The sequence below is a fragment of the Nycticebus coucang genome, chromosome 8 (genome assembly GCF_027406575.1).
Source record: "Nycticebus coucang isolate mNycCou1 chromosome 8, mNycCou1.pri, whole genome shotgun sequence".
Lineage (NCBI taxonomy): Eukaryota > Metazoa > Chordata > Mammalia > Primates > Lorisidae > Nycticebus > Nycticebus coucang.
In genome coordinates, this window is record NC_069787.1 from 6,413,980 (window position 1) to 6,434,883 (window position 20,904).

The following is a 20,904-nucleotide window of genomic DNA, read 5'->3' on the forward strand; positions in this document are numbered from 1 at the left end:
TCCTGCCTTGGGGTGACTGGTGATAGGAAGCAGTCAATTCATTTGTAAATTAAGGAAAGCAGTATACTTTTTATGGGGTTGTGGTTAGGTTGGGAAGGCTAGAAAGGTGACTGTATTACATCGCCTATAATGTGGATTTAGATTATTCCTTTGACTCAAACTCTGTGTTATCCTTTGTTTGTACCTGAAATGTGAAACTGGAAGGTAATATATTGTGGAATCTTTTAGTATTTAAATTTTTTAAAAGAACCACATTTTGTACATGGCACAAAAATAATAGCCAGTACTAATAGCTTTCTTTTGCCAAGCACTTAACTCATTTTGTTACCCAAAAGATTGGGGTTTGTTCACGTGGTAAGTAAAAAGTGACTTTCTAGGAGAGCACAGATCTTGATCAATAGGATTAATTACTTAGAGCAGGTAAGGAAATCCCTGAGAATATTTTCCCGAGGAAAAGTAAGATGGGGATTTTATGGGGCTGTAGAGACAGAAAAAGGTGTGTCATCACTTGTAAAGAAGGGATTCCCCGGGCGGCGCCTATGGCTCAGTCGGTAGGGCGCCAGCCCCATATACCGAGGGTGGCGGGTTCAAACCCGGCCCTGGCCAAACTGCAACCAAAAAATAGCCGGGCGTTGTGGCGGGCGCCTGTAGTCCCAGCTACTCGGGAGGCTGAGGTAAGAGAATCGCTTAAGCCCAGGAGTTGGAGGTTGCTGTGAGCTGTGTGAGGCCACGGCACTCTACCGAGGGCCATAAAGTGAGACTCTGTCTCTACAAAAAAAAGAAGAAGGGATTCCCATTGGATGTGTATGGTTAGTTCTTGTCCTAGAACACAGGCCCATGTTATGGTAATGAAGTTGTAGGTCTTCCTGGTGTGTAGATAGACTTCAGCATGGTAAGGAGGAAAGTTCACTTGAGTTTATTTATAAACTCCTAGGGTCTGGCAGGGGCTAGTTTTAGCCGAAGTCCTCTAAACAAAAGGTTGCAGAATAGATTGATTTGTCAAGGTGGTTGAATTCCTGTAATTCCTAGATACCCTCCCTTCCTACTACTTAACAGTTTCATCCTCACAGTAATCTTCTAAAGCAAACATTGTGTATTTCCATTTTACAGTTGACAAAATCAACAGAGTTTAAGTAACTTGCCCAGAGTCATAGGGCTTAGTAGCAAAGCCTGATTTGAACCCAAGCAGTTTATGCCAAAATCCATGCTTCACTGCTACACTAAATGGAGTCAGATTTAGTAATCTTTTTTTGGGATTTGTGCCTTTTCGTGTATGATTAAGAATATCCTATCCTGTTTTCCAATGCTGCCTTTGAAATGTTTTGAAATTTTACCTTTTACATTTGGAATTTGTCTATCTGGATGTGTTAGATACCTAAGTTTATGCTACATGTAGACAGCCTAATATACCAGCAAAGGCTACTTAAAAAGAGAACTGCTTTTCAGTTGGTCTGTTCATAACTCATAGCTAAGTGTTTTTGCCTAAAGATGGACTTCCCCTTTAAGGACTTTGTTCATGGTTCAGAAAAATACCAAGCATGTTCACCTCCCCTCCCCAGTTATTCTGTAGTTCAGTATATCTTTTTCTTTCCTCCTCCTCTCTTGTTCCCACCCACTCTTCTCCTTTCTTCTTCTTCCTCCCTGTCTCTCAATTCTCCTCTTTTCCTCTTCCCTCCCCTCATTTCCCAGTTTCTCCTTCCTTTTTAAGAATAGTGCCTGCAAGAATTGGAAGGAGTTACTAAGTAACCTAGTGATTCATAGTGATTCAGGGTTTCAGGTGTTAAACTACCTGCCTAACAAAGCTGTGCTAGTTTTCTTTAGAGGCTGAAACCTTGGATTCTCTTAGCTGTACTCATGCAATGTTAATGATTCTGAGTGGAAACCACACACGGGAGAACATACTGTGGCTCCAGACAGCCAAGGTGGGACAGAAATCAGTCTGGTTTATTTCTTCAGTTCCCATGTAGGGAGAAAAAAAAAATCATGTCGCCCTTGGTAGATTGCCATAACATCACAGCTCACAGCCATCTCAAACTCCTGTGCTTAAGTGATTCTCTTGCCTCAGCCTCCCAAGTAGCTGGGACTACAGGTGCCCGCCACAATACCTGGCTATTTTTAGAGACAAGGTCTCATTCTGGCTCAGGCTGGTCTCAAACCTGTGAGCTGCAATCCACCTGCCTCAGCCTCCCAAGTGCAGGGATTACAGGCGTGAGCCTCTGTGTCTAGCCCCTTTCTTGGCCTTTTGACTAAGATCAAATATTAAAAATCACATCTCAAATGTGGTCATTTACAAATAATTACAGCCATGTGATGATTGGTGCTAGGGATATGTTCCGAGAAATATGTTATTTGGCAATTCTGTCCTTGTGTGAACACATAGAGTGCACTTACACAAACCTGGGTTCTGTGGTACATACCCTGTTGTTCCTAGGCCACAGACCTATACAGCACACTACTGAATTGAATACTGTAGGCAGTTGTAACACAATGGTAGGTATTTGTGTTTCTATGTTTAGAAATTAAAATAACAGTATTATAATCTTTTGGAACCATTGTCATATATGCAGTCCATCATTGACTGAAACATCATTATGTGGTACTTGACTACATGTTAAAGGTTTATTATGGGGTTATTCCCCTAATTTTTGGAACATAATCCAACCTTGATTCTAGTTCCTGAGCCAAATTTTCACCAGTATGATCAATTCTGATCATTTCAGGTTAATAGTTAACCTTAATTTTCATATGTATACTTCAAGTATGAATGCACTTGGAGCCTTGGGTCTAGGAGTCTTCATCATATTTGCTTTTCTTTATACTGTGATAGATCTTATGCTTAATTATTAAACATAAATAGTAGATCCAGGTCATGTAATACATTGTAGTTTTCGGGTCTGAAATCCCATTCAGAAAGCAAATCAGTGAGAACCTTGTACAAACTAGAAGACTTTGGGCACCAAAGAAAGTGGGTTTCTAGCAGCTGTTGTCACAACTCTTGGCAACTTGGTTATCTGGAGTTTTGGCTCCTCTTGCCTTCTGCTGCTTATGGCTATTCCTCTGCCTGTTAGCTTGAGCCTGAAAAATGAATTGGGCAGAAAGAAAAAGTGAAAAGTGACACAAAACAGTTACTGTGCTAGTCCCTAACTATTCTGGATATTCTTTTTTTTTAAATGTAATTTTATTTATTTATTTTATTTATTTATTTTTTTTTTTTGTAGAGACAGAGTCTCACTGTACCGCCCTTGGGTAGAGTGCCGTGACGTCACACGGCTCACAGCAACCTCTAACTCTTGGGCTTACGCGATTCTCTTGCCTCAGCCTCCCGAGCAGCTGGGACTACAGGTGCCCGCCACAACGCCCGGCTATTTTTTTGTTGCAGTTTGGCCAGGGCTGGGTTTGAACCTGCCACCCTTGGTATATGGGGCCGGCGCCCTACTCACTGAGCCACAGTTTCCACCCTATTTTTATTTTTTTAATGTAATTTTATTTTTTATGGATATTCTTTTTTATTGTCTATCTCTTTTTTTTTTGCAGTTTTTTTGGCCAGGGCTGGGTTTGAACCTGCCACCCCCGGCATATGGGGCTGGCACCCTACTCCTTTGAGACACAGGTGCCGCCCTATTCTTTTTTATTGACTAGTAAAACATGTCAGTAATTTCAATATTAAATTATCTTTCGATTTTATTTAAATGCACAATATTTCTCATCTGTCCAGAAAGAAAAGAATATTGTTTTTATTCACATCAATAGTAATGCAATAGAACTTCCATAGTTGACCATCTTTGCTACCTTAACGGCCTCCTTAAGTTGACCTAATTTTTATAAATTGGACATGTACCACATGTATGTATCAGTACCATAAGCCTAATTTCTTATGGTATGCCGACTAGTTTATTACAATACTTTGGGTGCTCACCTACAGAGGTTCTTTTGGATATTAAATCCAGTATTGAACTAATTGTATTTTCTGTCTTAGAGATCAGCATAATTCTTGCTCAGATAACAAACAGGCAGTACATTTGAGATCAAAAAAAGATAGAGGATGGCAAATTAATCATTGGCATTTATTTCATGACTACTTCAGATTTGGTATATTACCATGAAAATATGGGGGGAGGTAATCTATATACAAATCTTACTAGCAAATTGCCACCAAATACAAATTAAGGGTGGGAAATAAGAAAAAAGGTATGTTCTTAATCTCCAGGATGGTAAATTTGTAATTTGAGTTTGTTCTTTTGTTTTGTTTTGCAGTTTTTTGGCCAGGGCTGGGCATGAACCTGCCACTCCCGGTATATGGGGCCAGCGCCCTACTCTTTGAGCCATGGGTGCTCTCCTGTTTTGTTTTGTTTTTTTGAAACATAGTCTTACTCTGTCACCTTGCCTAGAGTGCTCTGGCATCATAGCTCACAGCACTCTCAAACTCCTAGGCTCCAGTGATTCTCATGCCTCAGCCTCCCGAGTAGCTGGAGCTACTAGGTGCCCACCACAACACCCAGCTAGTTTATCTTTTTTTAATTAATATATTTTTTTCCCTCAATTTTTGGCCAGGGCTGGATTTGAACCCACCACCTCCAGTATATGGGGCTGGTGCCCTACTCTTTTGAGCCACAGGCACCGCCCTAGTTTATCTATTTTTAGTAGAGATGGGGTCTCACTTTGCTCAGGCTGGTCTCGAATTCCTGAGCTCAGGCCATCCACTTGCCTTGGCCTCCTAGAGTGCTAGGATTACAGACATGATCCACTGCACCCTGCCATAAATTTGTAATTTGAAACCATACTGGGAATTTTTATTATGCTAGGATGGTTCTTTTATTGTTCATTTATGTTACTGCTCACAGAGAGTGGTGTCTAAAACCTTTTTCCTTGGTCATTTACTACCAAAGGCCACACCTAAGGGCAGCCTCTTGAAGGATTTTTTTTTTCTCTTGAATTTGGGACAGCTTACTTCTCCCCAGCTTTGGCTAATTGCTTTGAAGTGTGAACTTTAAGTGTTCAAGTCTGAGCAGCTTGTCTTTTTCTTTAATTCCTTTGCACGGTTTTCACCCAGGTGAAAGAATAATAGTGTATGTACTTTGGAGTCTTTTGCCTAACAAAAACCTTTACTGGATAAAACTCACAAAATTGGAGCTTCAGAAGACCTGGCCTTGGCCCTTGATTTGTGTAATTACTTAGCTCTTACTGTCCCTGTCCCTGAGTGTTCACATTATCTTGCTCAAGGTTGTCACAGTTACCTGTGATTTGGTAACATTCACCCTTGCCACTTTTAATCAGTACCTTCCTACCTACCTCCGCCAGTGTCCGGCTAGCAATTAAATGTCCTTCTTAGAATCTGGTGAATGATCCCATCACCCTTGACATAGATAAAGAGACATGATAAAAATTGGATTTTCATATTTAATTAATAACAAACCTATTCTTGCTAACATTTGTATCAGAATTATAGTGATATTTGAATACCAAAGTGGTTTGGGGGTGGAGAGTGTGTGTGTATATGTGTGTTTTGGGAAACAGAGTCTTGCTCTGTCACCCTGGCTAGAGTGCAGTAGTGTCATCACTGTAACCTCAAACTCCTGGGCTCGAGTGATCCTCCTGCCTCATCCTTCTGAGTAACCGGGACAACAGGGACTCACTGCTACAACTGGAAATTTTTTCTATTTTTAGTAGAAACGAGGGTCTCACTTCTGCTCAGGCTGGTCTTGAACTCCTGACCTGAAGTAATTCTCCTTACTTGCCTCAGCCTCCTTGAGTGCTAGGATTATAGATATGAACCACCATGCCTGGCCCCAAAATGGTTTTCATATAATTAAATTGAAATGCAAATGCACCTTCTTTTACATAGATGTGCCTCTGAACAAAGTACATGTACAGAGTGTGAATTAAGGCCAAGTATGGTGACTCACACCTATGGTGACACCACTACACTCTAGCCTAGGCAACTGTGTGAAAACCTGCCTTTAAAAAAAAAAAAGAGAGAGAGAGAGAGAGTGGCCGGACAGAGTAGTTCACACCTATAATCCTAGCACTCTGGAAGGCCGAGGCAGTCTGAGCCAAAGAGGGACCTCCTCCCTAAAAATAATTGGGTGTTATGGCAGGCACCTGTGGTGCCAAGTACTTAGGAGGCTGAGGCAAGAGAATCATTTAAGCCCAAGAGTTTGAAGTTGATGTGATCTGTGACACCACAGCATTCTGCCGAGGGCAACACAGTAAGACTCTGTCTCAAAAAAAAAAAAATTTAATTAATGCTTTAAACCCACTAGGGAGTTTTGTTATTTAAAGAAATACAATGGTGCAGTGCCTGTGGCTCAGTGAGAAGGGCACCAGCCCCATATACCGAGGGCAACAGGTTCAAACCCGGTCCCAGCCAAACTGCAACAAAAAATAGCCTGTGGTCCCAGCTACTCAGGAGGCTGAGGCAAGAGATCGCCTAAGCCCAGGAGTTGGAGGTTGCTGTGAGCTGTGTGATGCCATAGCACTCTACTGAAAATGAGACTCTGTCTCTCAAAAAAAAAAAAAAAAAAGAATTTAAAGAAATACAATGATAAATTCACAAGGAAAGAAGGATACCCCAGTTTAAATATGTACAAATCTTTTTTCATATGCTATGTATCTGTTTTGTTAAAGTATAGTATATTTGTGTGAAGATAGAATCCAAGAGGGAGACCCAGCTTATACAGGACAGGAGGAATTGCAAGTCAGCTGTGTTGAGAGTTAAGAGTAGGTAAATTTTTAGTACATTGGTTCCAGAGAGGTAGTTCTCTTGGGCTTTTTCTAATATCTACCTCTTGCTTTTATGCTAGATCGAGCGGTTGGAAGTGAGCAGCCTTGCCCATACTTCCAGTGCAGTGGCCTCCAGTACTGATGGCAGCATCCACACAGACACTGTGGATGGTACACCAGACCCCCAGCGTACAAAGGCTGCCATCGCTCACCTGCAGCAGAAGATCCTGAAGCTTACAGAACAGATCAAGATTGCACAAACAGCACGGGATGATAATGTTGCTGAGTACTTGAAGCTTGCCAACAGTGCAGACAAGCAGCAGGCCGCCCGTATCAAGCAGGTCTTTGAGAAGAAGAACCAGAAATCTGCCCAAACCATCCTACAACTGCAAAAGAAGCTTGAGCACTACCACAGGAAGCTCCGAGAGGTAGAGCAGAATGGGATCCCCCGGCAGCCAAAGGATGTCTTCAGGGACATGCACCAGGGTCTAAAGGATGTGGGAGCAAAAGTGACTGGCTTCAGCGAAGGTGTGGTGGATAGTGTCAAAGGTGGATTTTCCAGCTTCTCCCAGGCCACTCATTCAGCAGCAGGGGCCGTGGTCTCAAAGCCCAGAGAGATTGCCTCGCTGATTCGGAACAAATTTGGCAGTGCAGACAACATCCCTAACCTAAAGGACTCATTAGAGGAAGGGCAAGTGGATGATGGGGGCAAGGCTTTAGGGGTGATTTCAAACTTTCAGTCAAGCCCAAAATATGGTAGTGAGGAGGATTGTTCTAGTGCCACTTCAGGCTCAGTGGGAGCCAACAGCACCACTGGAGGCATTGCTGTAGGAGCATCCAGCTCCCGAACAAACACCCTGGACATGCAGAGCTCAGGATTTGATGCACTACTACACGAGATCCAGGAGATCCGAGAAACCCAGGCCAGACTAGAGGAATCCTTTGAGACCCTCAAGGAACATTACCAGAGGGACTATTCCTTAATAATGCAGACGTTACAGGAGGAGCGATATAGGTAAGCTATGTGGAATTAAAATCCCACATTGTTTGTTTAGGGTTCCCTCCTTTTGGATATGGGGAAGTAGCTTTAAAAAGTACTTTGCTGGGCAGCACCTGTGGCTTAAGGAGCAGGGTGCCCATATACCGGGTGTGGAGGGTTCAAGCCTGACCCTGGCCAAAAACTGCAAAAAAAAAAAAAAAAAGAGTCTTTGCCTTTCTCCACAGTGTCCAGAGCACTTTAGATACGTCATATGACACCTATGTGAGTTCCTGTTTCATAGCAAAATAAAGGCACATCGTGGTTAAATCGTTAGTTCCAAGATCATGCCCTGATGAAGCACTTTAGTCGTGATGAAGCATTACTGTAACTCTCCAGTCTTCCTTCTAGTGTAGGACTTTAAAATGAAGCCATAATGTGTCATGAGAGTCTTAAGAAAAAAAAAAAGAAAAAGAAATAAAGTCCAAGATTTCTAAGGCATTTCATCTAATTGACGTATAATCAAAAAACTGCGCAAGCATTGCAGCCCATAACTATACTACATGGAATTCAAAAGATGTATAATTCCCAGAACTCTGTAGAAGTCAAAGATAGAGCCCAGTAAGAATATAATGAACCCTATAGATATCTGGCCTTAAACACTTATGTGAGCAATTAGTGTAGAAAGATTACTAGAAATAAATCTAGATAAGAATGTCTATTACCTTTGTTATGAATTGGCAAATGTTTAAATGGGAGTGAACTTAAACACAAAATGGTTCTACAGTAGTAAGAGAATTCTCAAAGGGCTAATGCTTTGAGTCATAATCTATGCTAAAGGTAGAAGCTGATCTCTTTTTGTATGTTTCCTATTATACTATATATAATTAGACCACTCTTAACTGTTCTTCAAATGTGTGTCCTTTCCCCTTGTTTCCTTCACGTGCAGAGAGAAATAATATGCCCCATGGAGTACTCATTTAGATTCATTTGATCTAATGTCAGCCAGAGATAGACCACCTCATGATAACAATTTGAAAACCAGTCTTAGGGGAGCCACAGATAAGTTAGGCCTTAAAGGACCTTGTTTCTGTTCCTGTCTCAGTTACTAATTAAAGGAAATTCTCAGTACTTACATAATATCAGGAGTTGACAGAATCCCTTTCACCTCTTAAAAATAACAGTGATGGGAGGCGCCTGTGGCTCAAAGGAGTAGGGCGCTAGCCCCATATGCTGGAGGTAGCAGGTTCAAACCCAGCACCACCAAAAAAACTCTCTCTTTTTTTTTTTAACTGGCAGCACCTGTGGCTCAGTGAGTAGGTTGCCGGCCCCATATACCAAGGGTGGCAGGTTTGAACCCAGCCCTGGCCAAACTATAACCAAAAAAAAAAAAAATAACAGTGATGGGCTCAGCACCTATAGCTCAAGCAGCTAGGATGCCAGCCACATAACACCGGAATATCGAATGGTGGGTTCGAATCCAGCCCAGTCCCACCAAACAACAATGACAACTACAACCAAAAAATAGCCAGATGTTGTGGCGGCACCTGTAGTCCCAGCTAATAGGAGGCTGAAGCAAGAGAATCGCTTAAGCCCAAGAGTTGGAGGTTGCTATGAGCTGTGACGCTACAGCACTCTACCCAGGGCGACAGCTTGAGACTCTGTCTCAAAAAAAACAAAAAACAATAAAAAACTGATGTTTTAAAAACTTTGCTTTTATAAGATAATCTCAGGGCCTCAAATAAATAGTTCATATGTTTCAGTTAGCACTGAAAAGAGTTTACAGGAGCAAGCTCTTTTTAGATGGTGAAAATGCAAATTATTATTTCAACCTGCCTTTTTTCTTCACTATTCTGTTCTTCAATTCTAACTTAGAACTTTAAGAGAGAAGAAAAAGAAGTGAGTGCAAGAGAAAGAAAGTACTGAAAGAGCAAATATTGGCCATGGTAATCCCAGCACTTTGGGAGGCTGAGGCAAGAGGACCTCTTGAGGTCAGGAGCTCGAGGTCAACCTGGGCAACAGAGTAAGACCTATCTCTACAAAAAATATTTTTAAATTAGCTAAGTGTAATGGCACACATCTGACATCCCGACTACTTGGGAGACTGAGACAGGAGGATCACTTGAGCCCAAAAGTTAAAGGTTATGGTGACCTATGACCATGCCATAATGCACTCTAGCCTGAGCAACAGAGTAATAAGACAGTGTCTCAAAAAAAAAAAAAATGGTAAAAGCAAATACTATGCAAACTACTTCATTTTTATTTCAGTGTTTTATTCCTGACTTTTAACTAGTCAAATGAAGATATATTCTTTAACACACTGAGAAGACAATGTCTAACGCAGTGAGAGATCTAACAAATATTCAAATAAACTTTAAAAATAAAGCACCTGGTCCTTGGCACCATATTAATAAACCTCACTCCAAAGTACAAATTCCAGTTCTAGCACTTACCTTGAAAACCTGGCAAATTGTACTTGTGTTGGCTTCTCCATCTCTAACATAGGAATAATAGTAGTCCTTAAAGATTATTATGATATTTAAGTGAAATAATTTATGTAATGCACATAGCTCAATGCTTGGTCCCATAGTGCTGCATTGGCATTAGATAATGTAGCAGCTGCTCTTAACTCCTTTCTGAACATGAAGACTGGTACATTCCATAGTTGGTTACTCAAAAAAAAAAAAAAAGAAGAAGAAAACACTACCTGCTTCGACTCCTTTATTTTTAATGACTACATTCCACTTTTTTAATTCCTCTAGAGCTTAAAACTCAGGGCTTGTTACATTTTCAGGTCAGATGTAGGTCTGTATGAGAAAATCAAGAGAAAAATCAGGTCTCCCCCTTTGTATCCATTTAAAATAAGTCAGAGGCAGGACAGAACTTTTAGCTTTTTATTATCACCTCAGTAGAAGAATCAAGTTCAAGCCACTTAGAAGTAGTACCAATAATGAGCATTTCTTCATTGCATTGTGAGTTCTTCATAGTAGGTAAATGACTAGCTTTATAGACTGAAGAAAAAATAAAGAAAACTTTGAATTTTTGAAAAGAGAGCCAAAACCAGGAGGAGGGGCAGTGGAAGACATAAATAATATAACGTGTTTAGTCTTCCACTTAAGCTTTAAATTGTTTTTTCTTAAAATAGGATTTTGATGAAAGAAAGACATCGGAAAAGTCACAACACTTAGACTCATCTATTTTTATTAAACCAGCAATTCCCTGTATAGAGCAGTTTAGAGAGTTCTCCCTTGCATATGTTTTTTTATGAAGTACACTGAAATCTATTTTGGTGGAAATAGGTTAGAATGGTAGTGTTCTAGCTTAGAGTGATTTTCTCAGGTTAGTGAGGCTGTAAGCTTTTGTGCCTCTGCAGTAAATGGTCCTCCTCTTTTTTTAGTTCATTTGTCTACTTTTTTATGGTTTCTTTTTTCTTCTTTCCAGCTCTCCTCCACATTGTTAGTGAGTTATCTGCAGCAATCTCTTTACTAATTCTATTTCTATCCTGTGTAAGCCTTGCTTTTTTGCGTGGGAAGAAAGGAGGCTATGGGCTTCTCCAAGGAGCTCTTCTGTTCTGTGACCAAGAGCCAGTTAATGTATGTATGGCTACCCCAGATGCATTTTTTTCTTTCTTTCTTTCCTTTTTTTTTTTTTTTTGTTTGAGAGAGATGGTCTAACTTTGTTCTCCTGGCCTAAGAGTGCAGTGGCATCATAACAGCTCACTGCGACTTCAAACTCCTGAGCTCCAAATTGATCTGTCTGCCTCAGCTTCCCATGTAGCTTGGGACTATGGGAAGGAGCCATCACACTTGACTGATTTATTTATTTATTTATTTATTTTTTTTGAGACAGAGTCTCACTATGTCACCCTCGATAGAGTTCTGTGGTGTCACAGCTTACAGCAACCTCCAACTCTTGGGCTTAAGTGATTCTCTTGCCTTAGCCTACCAAGTAGCTAGGACTACAGGCGCTGGCCACAACACCCAGCTATTTTTTTTTCTTTTTTTTTTTTTGAGACAGCGCCTCTAGCTGTCGCCCTGGGTAGAGTGCTATGGCATCACAGCTCACAGCAACCTCCAACTCTTGGGCTCAAGCGATTCTTATGCCTCCGCCTCCCAAGTAGCTGAGACTACAGGCATCCACCACAACACCTGGCTGTTTTTTGGTTGCAGCCATCATTGTTGTTTGGCAGCCCGGGCTGGATTTGAGCCTCCCAGCCCAACTATATGTGGCTGGCTCCTTAGCCGCTTGAGCCACAGGCACCAAGCCATGCCTGGCTATTTTTTATTGCAATTGTCATTGTTTAGTTGGCCCAGGCTGGGTTCAAGCCTGTCAGCCTTGGTGTATGTGGCTGGCACTATAACCACTGTGCTATGGGCACTGAGCCTTTTTTTTTTTTTTTTGAAACAGAGTCTTACTCTTTTGCCCTAGGTAGAGTGCACTGGCATCATAGCTCATGCAGTCTTCTTGTCTCAGCCTCCCGTGTAGTTGGGTTGAGACTATAGGCACCGGCCATAATGCCCAGCTAGTTTTTCCTATTTTTGGTGGAGACAGGGTCTTGCTCTTACTCTAGCTGGTCTAACTCCTGAGCTCAAGCAATGCACTCGCCTCAGCTTCCCAGGGTGCTAGGATTACAGGCATCAGCCACCATGCCTGGTCTAAGTTTTTATTTTTGTAGAGACAGGAATCTTTCTATGTTGTTCAGGTGGTCTCAAACTTCTGGCCTCAAGTGATCCTCCCACCTTAGCCTCCCAAAGGATTACCATGCCCTGCCTATTTTTTATGTGTGCTTTAGTTTATATTACAAATATCTGAGTTGAGAAGGGGGAGTCCATGGAGCATTGCTGCTTGTTATTTGATGAAGACGATGATTGTGATGACAAGGCCACTACCTTAACAGCATTTCCTGAACTGTTTATGATATGCTTAGTGCTAGATGCTTTACATACATTCACTAATCTTCACAATAGCCCTACATACAGGTGGATTGTATTATTCCCATTTTACAGACGACAAAATTAAGGCCCAGTGGGGTTTTAAAATTTACCAAAGGTCACTCTATATGTGGTAAAGCCAGGATTTGAACTATTTTATCTAACTTCTAAATCAGCATTCATTTCATATCAGAACAGGTTTTTTTCAGGCTCAATCCTGAAATGTATATGGTTTGAAAGTATACCTCTAAGAAGTATTAACTGCTGGGTGGTGCCTGTGGCTCAGTGAGTAAGGCGCCAGCCCCATATACCGAGGGTGGCGGGTTCAAACCCAGCCCCGGCTGAACTGCAACCAAAAAATAGCCGGGCGTTGTGGCGGGCGCCTGTAATCCCAGCTGCTTGGGAGGCTGAGGCAGGAGAATCGCGGAAGCCCAAGAGCTAGAGGTTGCTGTGAGTTCTGTGTACATCATGGCACTCTACTGAAGGCGGTAAGGTGAGACTCTGTCTCTACAAAAAAAAAAAAAAAGTAAAAAAAAAAAAAAAATAAAAAAAAAAAAAAAAAAAAAGAAGTATTAACTGCTTTGGCAGTGGTATTAGGCCTTTCTCAAGTCGAAGGGTAGGTTTACTAAAAGTTGAGCCACTATTTTTAACATAGTTTGTAAAATTCTGTGTATGTGCTCTGAAAAGTTTTCCCAAGCTAGTACACAGGTAATAGGTTGTACTATTGTACTTAATGAAACCCTCTCACCCCAAGCCTTATTTACCATTTTCAGAATCCCTTCTCAGTAATGTCACCTGCTTAATATGCTGTCAATCCTGGTAAGTAGCTCTAGGTCAAGATCATTGCCTAAGACCCTCTGCTTAACTGAAGGATAATCAAAAGTAGTCTGAACCCTGTGAAGTGTCTTCCCCACCCAGTCATAATAATTGTGCCATGACCATCATAGTATTTCTTTAGCACCCACATGCACTTAACCCAGAGAGCCATTGTAGTGGAGCCTCCACCTCAACCTCTGACAAGAGACTAGGGATTTAGTCTGTGAGCTTTGTGTTGTACTCTCAGATATGAACGACAACATGTGAGGCCGGGTGTGGGGACTAACACCTGTAATCTAGCACTCCAGGAGGCCGAGGTGGATGGATTGCCTGAGCTTGCAGGTTTGAGACCAGCCTGAGCCAGAGCAAGACCTCGTCTCTAAAAAGAGCAGGCATTGTGGTGGGCACCTGTAGTCCCAGCTACTTGGGAGGCTGAGGCAAGAGAATCGCTTGAGCCCAAGAGTTTGAAGTTGCTGTAAGCTGTGTGCCACAGCACTCTACCAAGGGTGACAAAATGAGACTCTGTCTCCAAAAAAAAAAACATGCTTGAGGAAGATAGGAGACCAGATTTAGAAACTCCTTTTAGCAACAGGGGATCTGTGCTTATTTCAAATTCTTGTCCAGCTCATTGCCTCATCCCAGGTGGCAGCTGGGATCATAGTACTTCAAAGGGAGAAGGGACCCTGAAAGGTCTAATTTTTTTTTTTTTTAGTTTTTGAGACAGGGTCTCACTATGTCACCCTTGGTAGAGTGCTTTGGTGTCACAGCTCACAGCAACCTCAAACTCTTGGACTTAAGCAGTTCTCTTGCCTCAGCCTCCCAAGTAGCTGAGACTACAGGCGCTCTCCACAACACCCACCTATTTTTTTGTTTTTGTTGTAGTTGTCATTGTTGTTTAGCTGGCCGGGCCAGGTTCGAACTCACCAGCCCCCGTGTATGTGGCCAGCACCCTAACCACTGTGCTATGGGCACTGAGCCCCTTAGAGGTGTAATTGAATCTCATTTACAAATGAGAACACAGAAGCTTAGCATGGGACTTTTACCAGGTCACACAGTAAAACAGAATCATAGATATTTGCAGCTAAAAACTGAGAACTAGTTCTAACCCAGTATTGGGTATAACTATGTTAAAGGGCTCCTGAAGGAAAATATTCAACTGTAGCAAAATGCATTGAAAATAAGAAAGAGCTAGGAACATATTATTGACAATTTTACTGTTCCTTTTGTAGTGTTTCCCTTAGGGGATCTGGCCCGGAATCCTACTCAGCTACTCCCTATATAAAGCAGTGTCATGTAGGACAAGCTAAAAACCCTCCTGGTGTTGATAAACATTAATACCATTTTGAAAGCTTCTATTTTAAGGGGATTACTCTCCTTTGGAAATCGGCTTCTGAGAATATTTGTATTAAAGCCCAGGGATATTTTAAATTACATTGAGTCATAAGAGCAAAAATACAAAAAGAAGCAGTCACCATGAACAGTCATCACATGCAAGCAGAGCTGTTAGTAACTAAGCTGACCCAGTTAGGCCCAGGCTATTAAAATTCTAACTAAAATGGTTGCTTAAATGTAATTTTACTTGATTAGACTAGCATGATATAAGATAGAAATACGTTCAGAGATAGCTATTTTAGTCCTTTACTCCAGGTGTTAGATCTGTCAACTGAAAATTGATCTGAGAGTTTCCAGAGGACATATAGGTTAGATTTGGGCACTATGTTTGAAATAGAAACTGAAGATGTTGGATTAAATTAGCCCTTCATTTATAGGAGAAAAATATCCCAATTAGGAGATATTCTTATGAAAGGTAAGACCTTCTATAAAAGAAATTTACAGGCAGGCTCTTCCCAGTTTAGCCACTAAAGAGTAATTGGAGAGGAAAAATTAATTAACCCCCATTAATTCATCAAAGTTGGGCAAGCTTGAAATTGATTGTCAGTTCTGACATTACTTAAGTTGTATGGCCTTTAGTTGGTTACATAGCTGATCTGAGCCTTTGTTTTTCCCTGTATAAAAATGTATGATACTTTATTACATAGGTTTGTGGAGATTATTAAATGAGATAACTTGAATGAAGCACCTAATGTGATATTCGGTTTAGAGTAGGAGGTCAACAAATGCTCCCTTCTTCTCCACTTTGTCTGAGGGAATAAAAAGATCTGAGTTGTGCCAGGATGTTAGAATGCTGGTATTACCAAATCTCCAAATTGCCCAGAAAGCCCCTTTAGGTTTTATTTATTCCCTGTATCCTTTAGTATTCTTTAGATGTCTACCCTTGGTATTTTGGGGGGACTGATGTGCTCTTTCCCCTTTTCAGCTGAAAGAGTTTCCTAGTCTTTTTTCAGACTTCAACACAAACAAGGTAAGAAAAGGTAGAAAGAAAAAAATCTACTTTCTCAATTCAGCCAGGAATCTAATCAAGCCACATGTTCTATCCCGTTCTCCAGCTATGCCTCTCCACTCTGGTCAGACCCTTGCAGAAGCTACGTCAGGTCTCTGGTATGCATTTGGGAAGTAGTGCTGTAGTCTGCTCCCATAGCTCCCTGGGGGTGTCAGCCTTGGCACTTCCTGTTTTTCTCAATACCTGCCCTACAAGTTTCTTTAGCCTCCTGCCCTAATGCCCTATTGCCCTCTTGCCCAACTAGGAAGCACTATTGGCTCTTAGAGAGGGCTCCAAACTTTGAGCCACACCCAAAGAGTAATGCTTTAGACTGAAGCATTCCCAGCCTGTGTACTCAACCAGTTTCTCATTCATAAGGAATTTGATCCAAAACACTCCTGGCTTATCTCAGGTCTAGAAATGTGACTATGTTGACTAATCCTATGACCAAAACACTTTTTCATAATCAGTATTCATTTATTAGTTGTTCACCTACAACTAAATCTGGATGTATTTAGTACTTTAGATAGAGCAAGTGTTCCTCCCAGTGGAGGATGAACTTTACTTACCAAAATATTAATAAACTGCTTTAAAAAAAAATCTTAGTATGTAAAGCCTTTCTGTTTACTATAGTTACACCCAGCCATGTTTAGGTGTCTAGATTCCCTTTGTGTTGTAAATGATGTAGAAAGGAGCCTTGAATAAAAAATCCTCAAAACAAGATTATTAATCTCCTGCTACTTGTATTCTGGATAAAGTTGGATAAAAAGCATATGCCAGCCAAAATCAGTCATGTGCAGAATAGTGACATTTTGGCCAATAACAGGTCTCATGTACAATGAAGAATCCTATAAGTTTATGATACTGTATTTTTACTATACTATTTTTTTTTTTTTTTTTTGTAGAGACAGAGTCTCACTTTATGGCCCTCGGTAGAGTGCCATGGCATCACACAGCTCACAGCAACCTCCAACTCCTGGGCTTAAGCGATTCTCTTGCCTCAGCCTCCCGAGTAGCTGGGACTACAGGCGCCCGCCACAATGCCCAGCTATTTTTTGGTTGCAGTTCAGCTGGGGCCGGGTTTGAACCCACCACCCTCGGTATATGGGACAGGCGCCTTACCGACTGAGCCACAGGCGCCGCCCTACTATACTATTTCTATGTTTAGATATGTGTGACTCTAGATAAACAAATATTCACCATTGCATTACAATTGCCTGTAACATTCTAAGCTGTTTGTACCCCAGGAACAACAGTCTATACCATATTGCCTAGGTATGTAGTGGCCTGTGCCATCTAGGTGTGTGTTAAGTATGCTCTGTGATGGTCATACAATCACGAAGTCTCCCCATGGTTATGTGAGGCATGACTTGACTTATAAGATTAAGAAACCTACCCCCACCTGGTATTTAGAGTGCTTTAGTTAGCATCCTTTGAAGGGCTTACAGTCCCTTAAAGAGGAGTTCTTGGTTTTAAAAGAATCACATATGACAGGCTATATACAATATTTAATTTTTTATTTTAATATTGAATGAGAAGATAGATATTCATACCTGGCTTCTCCACTTTAGAATTTACACAGAAAGTGGGCGGCGCCTGTGGCTCAGTGGGTAGTGCGCCAGCCCCATATACCAAGGGTGGTGGGTTCAAACCTGGCCTTGACCAAACTGCAACAAAAAAATAGCTGGGCATTGTGGTGGGTGCCTGTGGTCCCAGCTACTCAGGAGACTGAGGCAAGAGAATCGCCTAAGCCTGAGAGCTGGAGGGTGCTGTGAGCTGGGACGCTACGGCACTCTACCCAGGGCAATAGAGTAAGACTCTGTCTCTTAAAAAAAAAAAAAGGAACTTAGACAAAAAGTAAACATTAGCAAGTAAAGTAAACCAAAGAGATTATATTAGTAATGAGGGTAATGGGAAGTCAGTGGAAGCTAGAGTATAGATGTTTTCTTCCTTTTGTTGTTTGGGTTTTGCGATTAACAGTACAGAGGAGAAAGTTTTTTGTTTGTTTTGAGACAAGGTCTTGCTCTATTACCCAGGTTGGAGTGCAGTGGTGGCATTGTAGCTTACTGCAGGCTCATATGATCCTCCTGCCGCAGCTTCCTGTGTAGCTGGGACTATAGGTGCCCACCACCGTGCCCAGCTCATTTTTTCTGTTTTTAGTAGAGACAGGTCTTATTCTTGCTTAGGCTGGTCTCGAACTCCTGACCTGAAGCAATCCACCTGCCTTGACCTCCCCGAGTACTAGGATTACAGGCATGAGCCACCACAACTGGCCAGAAAAAGAAAGTTAAAAAAGACAATAAATCTGAAAACAGTCATAAACCAAGTAGTTCATGTCCCTAGTACACGAACTGGGGAGACACTGCATCATTCTGGGCCCCCTATTTTTATAAAATTGAAGTATCTCCCAGATACAAAGGAGATGAAGTTTAATGTACAAACATCTTCATAAATCTTAGTTCCTTAGAGGCAGAAACTACGCTAAAAAGGTATAGAAGAAGAGGGTAATTATTGTTCTTTGTGTTAGTGTTTTTATGTTTTGATTAAGTTCCTCCTCACACACACACTCCTTCACCCAAAAGATGCCACATTTACTAGACTCTTCGTTAGCCTATTTTCAGACTAAAATCCACATGTAGATTATATAAGCCACACTGAAGCTAATGCCACTAAAAAAGGTTAGTGCCAAGTATAATCAAGTTTGGGCTTTCAAATCATGGTTTGTGAAGTTGTGAAAAAGAGCTATGAAAAAAGAGCTCAGAAACAGATTTCCGTGGCCTGGATGGATAAATCAGGGAAGGGTGTTTTTAGTATTGATAGACCAGGGAGGTTTTCTTAATCCAGAAGACCAGCATTCCAAGACATCAAGGGCATTTTGCTAATTTGTTTATCAGATTTTCAAAAAAACCCGTCAAGTTTCTCAGTTTCTTCCCTGTTTCCTGCAGATTGAGGTGCTTACTATGGTAACTCAAACACATCTGTTTGTGTGAGCATAATAGGATTTCAGGTACACAATAACAGCTGACTTTTCTATTCTTTCAGAAAGTCGTCATTCTCCAGGTAATTCTTTCCCCCTTATGACCTAAAGAGGGAAACAAAAACTGATAGTTTTTAGTTGGGTGGTTTCTGCTGGACCCATATGGGTCTTGCTTCACCTTTGAGTTGTGCAGCTTTGTATCACCTTGGCAAGTCTCTTAACCTGTTTGTTTCATCTGCTGAGCTCATTCTGCTTACCCAAAGCCTACTTCTATTTAACTGCTTACTAATAAAGTATTGTCTCTGGGAACAACAGACAGATTTCCCCTTTGGGAAGACTCAGCTTGAGGAGACCTTGTGTTAACTTCCCGCGTGACCAGAAGTAAAGAGTTCAGTCTTTGAAGGACTTTATTTCCTACAAGGGCAAGGTGAGGACTAGTAGTTCCTATTCATCTCTTTCTGGAGATATTCAAAGATCAGATAAAATTTACTCGTGAGCTGGGCCTGGTAGCGAGCACGTGTAGTTCCATCTAGTCAGGAAGCTGAGCAGGAGATCACTTGAGCCCAGGAGTTTAAGGCAGCAGTGTGCTCTGTTCCTGCCCGTGAATAGCTACTGCACTCCAGCCTGGGCTGCCCCATCTCTAAAAAAACAAAAATTCTTTTAATTATTTGAGATACCTTCCCTTACACACATAATAAAAAACATCCCAGAAAAGAAGGTAGGTAGGGCAGTTTCGTCAACATAAAGGAAAGTTTGGGACAGGCCAGTGAACAGAACTAGATGAATTATCTGGCAAGCTTGAGCCTGGGAAATGTCAGGTGTATGCTTGTGCTGGCCCTCCTGATGAAATTAAAAAGTAAGAGGCTTATTATATCTAGGATTGAGAAGGACAGAGTGTTTATTAAGTAAACCCATTTATGTGATGTTATAAGAAAAATACTGTAAGTATACTGAAAATAGTGAAAATTCTAAAATATATAAAATTCAGAATGTGGAGATAGATTCAGAAATGGAGACTTAAAAAAGTCGGAAGTAGGAATCAATGACAGTGAAGCCACAGCAAACTTGTAGCCAAATGACATTCAACAAACAGTCTTTTTTAATCACCTCACTAAAGATTATTGGAGAGAATTCGTAGGATCTCGAAAGAGAAAACTGAAACCCAATGTATACTGATGATATATCCATGTCACAGAGCACATCTTCTAAGCCAAGCATTTGATGTCTCTCTCACTTAATCTTCACAGTTGCCGTGTGGAATAGGTAGATTTCCTCTTTAAAACAGGATCACCCAAACTGGTGAGTTGCAGAGCTGGGATTTTATTCTAAAACCTGGACTGAGTAGATGCATCACCTGGTACAAACTACATTATAAGACCATTTCTGGCCAAGCTCATACCTATAATCCTCACACTTTGGGAGGCTAAAGTGGGAGGATTATTTGAGGCTAGGAGTTGAAGACCAGCCTGAATAACATAGCAAGACCCTGTTTCTAAAAAAAAATAGAAAAATTAGCCAAGCATGGTGGCCCACACCTGTAGTCTCAGCTGTCTGGGAGGCTGAGAAGGCAGATTAATTGACCCTAGGAGTTTGAGGTTGCAGTGAGCTGTACGGCCACTGCACTCTAGCTTGAGCAACAACCCTGTCTCCAAAAAAAAAAAAAAAAAAAGACAAAACAAAAAAAGTATTTCTTTTTTTTGTTGTTTTTTTTTTTTTGAGGCAGAGCCTCAAGCTGTCACCTGGGTAGAGTGCTGTGGCATCAAAGCTCATAGCAACCTCCAGCTCCTGGGCTCAAGCGATTCTCCTGCCTCTGCCTCCCAAGTAGCTGGGCTTACAGGCGCCTGCCAGAACACCCAGCTATTTTTTGGTTGCAGCCATCATTGTTGTTTTTTGGCAGGCCTAGGCTGGATTCGAACCCGCCAGCTCAGGTGTATGTGGCTGGTGCCTTAGCCGCTTGAGCCACAGGCACCGAGCCTATAATAAGATTCTTTTTTTTTTTTTTTTTTCCCCATTTAGCAGGCCCAGGCTGGGTTCGAACCTGGCAACCCTGGTGCATAGGGCCTGCTCTAACCATTGAGCAACAGGCACCCAGCCAGCTTGTAAT

General features: G+C 41.5%; 1 protein-coding gene across 13 annotated transcripts in view; it reads left to right on the forward strand.

The window, feature by feature from the left end:
* The window catches only part of TMCC1 (transmembrane and coiled-coil domain family 1), a 272,181-nt gene that overhangs the window by 238,479 nt on the left and 12,798 nt on the right, over nucleotides 1–20,904 (forward strand). For all 13 annotated transcript variants that reach the window (XM_053599170.1, XM_053599166.1, XM_053599167.1 and 10 more), the window contains one exon: nucleotides 6,801–7,735. In XM_053599170.1, coding sequence (XP_053455145.1) covers nucleotides 6,801–7,735 — 935 coding nt within the window. The remainder of the gene's footprint in view (nucleotides 1–6,800; nucleotides 7,736–20,904) is intronic.